At 37.4% G+C, this 9,559-nt stretch overlaps 3 protein-coding genes across 3 annotated transcripts; 2 read left to right on the top strand and 1 right to left on the bottom strand.

Moving 5' to 3' along the window:
- Positions 1-139: 139 nt before the first annotated feature.
- BESB_081150 (putative apocytochrome b) lies at positions 140-823 on the top strand (the record flags this gene model as incomplete). Its single annotated transcript, XM_029366465.1, has 1 exon — positions 140-823. One exon carries the CDS (start codon positions 140-142, stop codon positions 821-823), a length of 684 nt encoding a protein of 227 aa, XP_029214822.1.
- A 1,808-nt stretch (positions 824-2,631) lies between these two features.
- Positions 2,632-3,131, bottom strand: BESB_081140 (cytochrome b; the record flags this gene model as incomplete). The annotated part of the gene is made up of 2 exons (XM_029366464.1): positions 2,632-3,016; positions 3,118-3,131. The coding sequence occupies 2 exons, from the start codon at positions 3,129-3,131 to the stop codon at positions 2,632-2,634; spliced, it is 399 nt and encodes a 132-aa protein (XP_029214821.1).
- A 1,153-nt stretch (positions 3,132-4,284) lies between these two features.
- BESB_081130 (uncharacterized protein) lies at positions 4,285-4,779 on the top strand (the record flags this gene model as incomplete). Its single annotated transcript, XM_029366463.1, has 1 exon — positions 4,285-4,779. The coding sequence occupies one exon, from the start codon at positions 4,285-4,287 to the stop codon at positions 4,777-4,779; it is 495 nt and encodes a 164-aa protein (XP_029214820.1).
- Between the last annotated feature and the right edge of the window lie 4,780 nt (positions 4,780-9,559).

The following is a 9,559-nucleotide window of genomic DNA, read 5'->3' as shown; positions in this document are numbered from 1 at the left end:
AAAATCTACAGTACGATTTGAGATTTGTTACGTGACGAGCGGTGTGTTTTAAGACTAGTTTACATGCGCTCATTTTAATATGTAGTTATTTAACGAAGTTCTATTGTGCTAGCATGGTTTCGAGAACACACCAATTTCCATGAGTCTATTCCGGGCACACCTCGTCTTTTATCGGTGTGCTCTCAATCTAAATTCATCTTATAACTTTGGTTTCTTAGTTGCAATTACCTTTGTACTCCAAATAATTACAGGTATCACTTTAGCGTTCCGATATACTTCTGAAGCATCTTGTGCATTTGCTAGTGTTCAACATCTAGTTAGAGAGGTAGCAGCAGGATGGGAATTTAGGATGTTGCATGCAACAACTGCTTCTTTCGTCTTCTTGTGTATCTTAATACACATGTCTCGAGGTATGTATAACTCCAGCTATAGTTATTTAACTACTGCTTGGATGTCTGGTTTAGTTTTATATCTACTTACTATAGCCACTGCTTTCCTCGGTTATGTACTACCATGGGGACAGATGAGTTTCTGGGGTGCTACAGTCATTACTAATCTCCTTTCTCCAATACCATATTTAGTACCTTGGTTACTCGGTGGATACTATGTATCTGATGTAACATTAAAACGATTCTTTGTATTGCACTTTATATTACCTTTTGTAGGTTGCATTCTAATTGTATTACACATCTTCTATTTACATTTAAATGGTTCTAGTAACCCTGCAGGTATTGATTCCGCACTTAAAGTAGCCTTCTATCCTCATATGTTAATGACCGATGCTAAATGTCAATCAAACATGCGAATTTTAGGTTTTCCATGAAATCTATTTGGAAGAAGAGGCTTGATAGTACTACCGTAAGTACATAATATACAGTCCCAGCAGTAGCGGTTAAACTATAGAAGAGTCGAGTATTATCCATGCATACCAGGCGTAAAAAGCGTTCATCCAGTTACTAAACAGGTGCCAGGCCAACAAGAATCCGATCCGTGTATTCCGTACAGACTAACATTAAGAAGGCGACTACCAAAGTGAATGTCATGATATTCGTACAGCTTGTATACAAATGTTGGTTTTTCAAATATACGCTGGATACCACTATACTTAATGCAGAGCATAGTTAAGATGATAACTATTGTGGATATAGAACCAATTGAACACCATGTATTTAATATAACAAAGATAATCAGGGTAATCTGGTATCCTTCTTGGCATAACGTTGAAACCAAGTATATGCATAGGGATGAAAATTAATAAGATACTACCTAAGAAGACTACAAACCAGATGCTTAAATATGGAGAAGCACCGGTATTTACATGGAATAGATTTACAGTATCTCCGAACATATCTCTGCTATAGAAGATAAAGCCACATATAGTAGCTAGTACTGCACCAAGAGATAATACGAAATGGAAATGAGCTACAATATAGTATGTATCATGTAGGGCAATATCCATACCAGCGTTACCCATAACTACACCTGTAGTACCACCTAGAGTAAACAATAGGATAAAACTAAGAGCAGCCCATAGATCTACAGTTCTTGTAGTTGTATGGCTAGCCATATAGGTACCTAACCAGTTGAAAATCTTAGTACCGGTAGGAATTGCAATCATAATAGTCATAGCAGAGAAATAAGCTCTGGTATCTACCTCTAGACCGACTGTCATCATATGATGTGCCCATACTAAGGAACCTAGAATAGAAATACAACCCATAGCTAAGATCATAGATTGTCCACCGAAGACAGATCTAGCAGCATACATAGATAATGTCTGCGAGACTACACCAAAAGCAGGTAAAATTAGAATGTATACCTCTGGATGTCCGAAGAACCAGAATAGATGTTGATAAAGTACACTATCACCAGAATACATAGAATCATAAAATTCAGTGTTTACGTGTAGATCAAGAAGGATCATAACTAATCCACCAGTAAGAATAGGTAGAGTGAAGACTAACATAAGGGCAGTAAATATGATAGCCCAGATATATAGAATATAGTTCTTAGCACCAGCATTAGAACCCATGAAGACGCAAGTACCAAGGAAGTTAATAGAACTTAAAATACTACTAATTCCTAGTACTGCAAGACCTCCGATAATCCAATCAGTTGCCTCTGGATTTAACACCATCAAGCTAGTACTTAGTGGAGGATACATTGTCCAACCAAGACCACTACCAAACTCGGAACAAATACTTTGAGTTAACAACACAGAACCTAATGGTACTAGAAAATAGGAGATCGCGTTAGTTCTTGGGAAAACGACTTCCGAACCACCAATATATATTGGTACAAAGAAGTTACCATATCCTCCGTACAAGCAGGCATTAAGAACATAAAGATCATAGCTAGGCCATGTATCGTTATTATCACATTATAAGTAGCTATCGTCTCTGTACAAATGATCCGCGATCCAGAACTGTATAACTCAAATCGAATAAACAAAGACATTATAGTTCCTAGAATACTGAAGATGACTCCGGTTATGAGATACAGACAACCAAGTTCTTTATGATTGCAGTACACCACCACCCCACTGGACTGCTTAAGACAGCTAAAAGTGTTGGATTTCAATATCACGGTAATCATGTTTGCTTGGAAGCTGTAGTCATTATAACTATTGATTTAGTATAAGCATAGAACCAATCCGGTAGTAAGATATACGATAGTAGCTAATCTACCATATAAGATATAAGTCGCTTGTGGAATAGCACTACCAATAATAATCAAGAAGATCATACTGTATACCCAAATAATTACCCATCCACTGACTACATTTCGAGTCATAAAATGTTGTCGTATCAACATTCGAGTATTCAAAGCTCGAATTTCAGATAAAAGAGCTAAGTTAATGAGAGAGGACATAAATACTAACAAACCACCGGTTTTGGATGGGATTACTTTTAACACCGCATAATATGCTAAAAAGTACCATTCAGGTACGATATGAAGCGGAGTTACAAACCGGTTCACTGGTATGGAGTTATCTGGGTGCGATAATTCGACATAGCTGTGATGTTAAGGAGCATAGGAGATGCTACACGCCTTAATTGGTACTGCATTGATATAATTATCGTACAAGCACTCAGCTAGTTATTGAGAGACACTCACGAGCCCAAAACCATAACTTCGTAATCTCAATGGTTTGTGATAGAACCATAACACAATGATCTTTACACAGTTCAACCCTGTATTATAAAATCCAGTAGACTCATGTCCTTGTCGTTTATATAAATCTATTAATGCTTGTCAAGTTCCTTGTATCTAGTGTTGATGTACAACAGACGCTCTCCTTGTTCCACTACCTAACCATAATCTATTGTTCCAGATATTAAGGAATGTACGCTTCATATAACTACACAACGTTATGCCAAGAAGGATACCAGATTACCCTGATTATCTTTGTTATATTAATACATGGTGTTCAATTGGTTCTATATCCACAATAGTTATCATCTTAACTATGCTCTGCTAATGCACTTAACATGATGGTCATGAAAAGCACAAGAGAACTTGGATCCGGTAAACAAAGACCTTCAAGATCTAAACCAGTAGTCCAACTCGTAGTATATACTCCCCAGAAAAAGGTAGTTTATATCAACCTAGGAATCCCATTTTAGTAAGTGTAACATGGAGTCTAGCTTCAGTTGTTATCTGATTGGTATTGCATGCCTGAGTACATAAGGAAAAGGAAAGGTTAACCGCTATTTAAACACAACAGTTACCGTAGCTGTAGATGAATGCTAAATCTAGAGTATCTCTCCTAAGACACTGCATAACATATGAATGCTCCTTCCGCATTCGTTGACTGTGTTTACCACGGGGAATTAGAACAGAATACCAAGTTCTTTGCCTGGAGGTTTGTTACGTTCCGTACAGTTGTAGGTAAAAGGTATGTTAGAGACTTAGACTAGCGTTGGAGCACATTGTTTCATTCGATAGTCCACGCTCAATCTTACCATACATAGTACTTTTATGATCCCAGGTTGGTTTAATAAGTCAAAGTTTAGCCGGGAAGTTAGCGTCTAAAATATATAACCGATAGTCTCAACTTAGATGCACAGATGGACATAATTAATCCTGTACGGTTTGTACCTACTTGACTCCTCAGTTTAAGTTAAGGAGTCCTTTGTTTACAGCTTGTACCGTTACTTTCAGGAGCATACCGTTAAATTCGATGATCTTATGTGTTCACTCAAATCGAATAAACAAAGACATTATAGTTCCTAGAATACTGAAGATGACTCCGGTTATGAGATACAGACAACCAAGTTCTTTATGATTGCAGTACACCACCACCCCACTGGACTGCTTAAGACAGCTAAAAGTGTTGGATTTCAATATCCTACTACATTAAGATTATTCCACATCGGTTATGTTCTAGGCGTAATATATGGATTCTTGTTCTCACTCATCTTAACAGCGAGAGAAAACTACTACTCAGATGCTAGTCTAATCAGTAGCATCGTACTTGGAGTTATCATCTCTGAGACAGGATTATTTATCAGCTTTTTCTGGGGAGTATATACTACGAGTTGGACTACTGGTTTAGATCTTGAAGGTCTTTGTTTACCGGATCCAAGTTCTCTTGTGCTTTTCATGACCATCATGTTAAGTGCATTAAGTATAGTGGTATCCAGCGTATATTTGAAAAACCAACATTTGTATACAAGCTGTACGAATATCATGACATTCACTTTGGTAGTCGCCTTCTTAATGTTAGTCTGTACGGAATACACGGATCGGATTCTTGTTGGCCTGGCACCTGTTTAGTAACTGGATGAACGCTTTTTACGCCTGGTATGCATGGATAATACTCGACTCTTCTATAGTTTAACCGCTACTGCTGGGACTGTATATTATGTACTTACGGTAGTACTATCAAGCCTCTTCTTCCAAATAGATTTCATGGAAAACCTAAAATTCGCATGTTTGATTGACATTTAGCCGCTAATATACAATCATCCAAGATATATTTATCTATCGCAGGTTCGGTCTAATGTCCCGTTATACTATATAGATCACATGGCTTCTGGTACTTTGAGATCATGCTAACGGCGAGAAGGGAAGTGTGTTTCAAAGAAAAGGGATGTTTAGCCGGGAAGTTAGCGTCTAAAATATATAACCGATAGTCTCAACTTAGATGCACAGATGGACATAATTAATCCTTGTACGGTTTGTACCTACTTGACTCCTCAGTTTAAGTTAAGGAGTCCTTTGTTTACAGCTTGTACCGTTACTTTCAGGAGCATACCGTTAAATTCGATGATCTTATGTGTTCACTCAAATCGAATAAACAAAGACATTATAGTTCCTAGAATACTGAAGATGACTCCGGTTATGAGATACAGACAACCAAGTTCTTTATGATTGCAGTACACCACCACCCCACTGGACTGCTTAAGACAGCTAAAAGTGTTGGATTTCAATATCACGGTAATCATGTTTGCTTGGAAGCTGGAAGACGGAATCGTTATTAAGCGCCAGGTAGTCCTGGACACTGAATCCATGAGCGTGAACATTGGATGTCACCATGGTTATAGTTACGGTACATATATAAAATCTACAGTACGATTTGAGATTTGTTACGTGACGAGCGGTGTGTTTAAGACTAGTTTACATGCGCTCATTTTAATATGTAGTTATTTAACGAAGTTCTATTGTGCTAGCATGGTTTCGAGAACACACCAAATTTCCATGAGTCTATTCCGGGCACACCTCGTCTTTTATCGGTGTGCTCTCAATCTAAATTCATCTTATAACTTTGGTTTCTTAGTTGCAATTACCTTTGTACTCCAAATAATTACAGGTATCACTTTAGCGTTCCGATATACTTCTGAAGCATCTTGTGCATTTGCTAGTGTTCAACATCTAGTTAGAGAGGTAGCAGCAGGATGGGAATTTAGGATGTTGCATGCAACAACTGCTTCTTTCGTCTTCTTGTGTATCTTAATACACATGTCTCGAGGTATGTATAACTCCAGCTATAGTTATTTAACTACTGCTTGGATGTCTGGTTTAGTTTTATATCTACTTACTATAGCCACTGCTTTCCTCGGTTATGTACTACCATGGGGACAGATGAGTTTCTGGGTGCTACAGTCATTACTAATCTCCTTTCTCCAATACCATATTTAGTACCTTGGTTACTCGGTGGATACTATGTATCTGATGTAACATTAAAACGATTCTTTGTATTGCACTTTATATTACCTTTTGTAGGTTGCATTCTAATTGTATTACACATCTTCTATTTACATTTAAATGGTTCTAGTAACCCTGCAGGTATTGATTCCGCACTTAAAAGTAGCCTTCTATCCTCATATGTTAATGACCGATGCTAAATGTCTATCCTATCTAATTGGTTTAATTTTCTTACAAACGGCTTTTGGTTTGATTGAATTATCGCACCCAGATAACTCCATACCAGTGAACCGGTTTGTAACTCCGCTTCATATCGTACCTGAATGGTACTTTTTAGCATATTATGCGGTGTTAAAAGTAATCCATCCAAAACCGGGTGTTTGTTAGTATTTATGTTATCAACATGTCAATGAAATATCAACAACGATGAAACTTATTTGGTTAACATAACAACATAGAAGGTAAAACTGGATTACGTTCAAACTTTACATTGGATACGTTTCAATGTTAACTTACTAAATACCATAGGAGCGAAGAGAATCTAATATGTAACTCCGTTCATGGAAATCAAAAGAGCTTTCACGCTATCTCTAGTGCCTGTCGAGTCGCTCAAGGAAGATTTGATCCTGTATATGATTTTAAGGATGTAAAGTGCTCAGGGTCTAACCGTCGGGCCATCTGGATCCTCATATTCAAAGATAATTCTATTTAAGAAAGTTTTAGATAAACGACATGTGAAGGTCGGACCAACTTTCACGCACGACGATAATTACCCGACAAGGATTTACCTACCTTGGACCGTCATAATACAGCCGCCGTTTACATTTTACTGCACCGGGCAGGGATTATATACTATACCTCTACATGGTATTAGCAGTATCTAGTGTTGATGTACAACAGACGCTCTCCTTGTTCCACTACCTAACCATAATCTATTGTTCCAGATATTAGGAATGTACGCTTCATATAACTACACAACGTTATGCCAAGAAGGATACCAGATTACCCTGATTATCTTTGTTATATTAATACATGGTGTTCAATTGGTTCTATATCCACAATAGTTATCATCTTAACTATGCTCTGCTAATGCACTTAACATGATGGTCATGAAAAGCACAAGAGAACTTGGATCCGGTAAACAAAGACCTTCAAGATCTAAACCAGTAGTCCAACTCGTAGTATATACTCCCCAGAAAAAGCTGATAAATAATCCTGTCTCAGAGATGATAACTCCAAGTACGATGCTACTGATTAGACTAGCATCTGAGTAGTAGTTTTCTCTCGCTGTTAAGATGAGTGAGAACAAGAATCCATATATTACGCCTAGAACATAACCGATGTGGAATAATCTTAATGTAGTAGGATATTGAAATCCAACACTTTTAGCTGTCTTAAGCAGTCCAGTGGGGGTGGTGTTACTGCAATCATAAAGAACTTGGTTGTCTGTATCTCATAACCGGAGTCATCTTCAGTATTCTAGGAACTATAATGTCTTTGTTTATTCGATTTGAGTTATACAGTTCTGGATCGCGGATCATTTGTACAGAGACGATAGCTACTTATAATGTGATAATAACGATACATGGCCTAGCTATGATCTTATGTTCTTAATGCCTGCTTTGTACGGAGGATATGGTAACTTCTTTGTACCAATATATATTGGTGGTTCGGAAGTCGTTTTCCCAAGAACTAACGCGATCTCCTATTTTCTAGTACCATTAGGTTCTGTGTTGTTAACTCAAAGTATTTGTTCCGAGTTTGGTAGTGGTCTTGGTTGGACAATGTATCCTCCACTAAGTACTAGCTTGATGGTGTTAAATCCAGAGGCAACTGATTGGATTATCGGAGGTCTTGCAGTACTAGGAATTAGTAGTATTTTAAGTTCTATTAACTTCCTTGGTACTTGCGTCTTCATGGGTTCTAATGCTGGTGCTAAGAACTATATTCTATATATCTGGGCTATCATATTTACTGCCCTTATGTTAGTCTTCACTCTACCTATTCTTACTGGTGGATTAGTTATGATCCTTCTTGATCTACACGTAAACACTGAATTTTATGATTCTATGTATTCTGGTGATAGTGTACTTTATCAACATCTATTCTGGTTCTTCGGACATCCAGAGGTATACATTCTAATTGTATTACACATCTTCTATTTACATTTAAATGGTTCTAGTAACCCTGCAGGTATTGATTCCGCACTTAAAGTAGCCTTCTATCCTCATATGTTAATGACCGATGCTAAATGTCTATCCTATCTAATTGGTTTAATTTTCTTACAAACGGCTTTTGGTTTGATTGAATTATCGCACCCAGATAACTCCATACCAGTGAACCGGTTGTAACTCCGCTTCATATCGTACCTGAATGGTACTTTTTAGCATATTATGCGGTGTTAAAAGTAATCCCATCCAAAACCGGTGGTTTGTTAGTATTTATGTCCTCTCTCATTAACTTAGCTCTTTTATCTGAAATTCGAGCTTTGAATACTCGAATGTTGATACGACAACATTTTATGACTCGAAATGTAGTCAGTGGATGGGTAATTATTTGGGTATACAGTATGATCTTCTTGATTATTATTGGTAGTGCTATTCCACAAGCGACTTATATCTTATATGGTAGATTAGCTACTATCGTATATCTTACTACCGGATTGGTTCTATGCTTATACTAAATCAATAGTTATAATGACTACAGCTTCCAAGCAAACATGATTACCGTGATATTGAAATCCAACACTTTTAGCTGTCTTAAGCAGTCCAGTGGGGTGGTGGTGTACTGCAATCATAAAGAACTTGGTTGTCTGTATCTCATAACCGGAGTCATCTTCAGTATTCTAGGAACTATAATGTCTTTGTTTATTCGATTTGAGTTATACAGTTCTGGATCGCGGATCATTTGTACAGAGACGATAGCTACTTATAATGTGATAATAACGATACATGGCCTAGCTATGATCTTTATGTTCTTAATGCCTGCTTTGTACGGAGGATATGGTAACTTCTTTGTACCAATATATATTGGTGGTTCGGAAGTCGTTTTCCCAAGAACTAACGCGATCTCCTATTTTCTAGTACCATTAGTGAACTCTTTTGGTCTGATCCTAAGTACGCAGTGAGCTAACTAGATACAAGGAACTTGACAAGCATTAATAGATTTATATAAACGACAAGGACATGAGTCTACTGGATTTTATAATACAGGGTTGAACTGTGGGTTAGTTTCAATGCCCAAGGCAGAGCACTGGATTGGATACCCAGGGAACTGTGCTCCCATTAATAAGAATCATATTCTAAGTCACCAGGCATGCAATACCAATCAGATAACAACTGAAGCTAGACTCCATGTTACACTTACTAAAATGGGATTCCTAGGTTGATATAAACTACCTTTTTCTGGG

This window comes from Besnoitia besnoiti, assembly GCF_002563875.1.
Source record: "Besnoitia besnoiti strain Bb-Ger1 chromosome Unknown contig00084, whole genome shotgun sequence".
In the NCBI taxonomy this organism is placed as follows: domain Eukaryota; phylum Apicomplexa; class Conoidasida; order Eucoccidiorida; family Sarcocystidae; genus Besnoitia; species Besnoitia besnoiti.
This window is presented reverse-complemented; position numbering and strand designations above follow the sequence as displayed.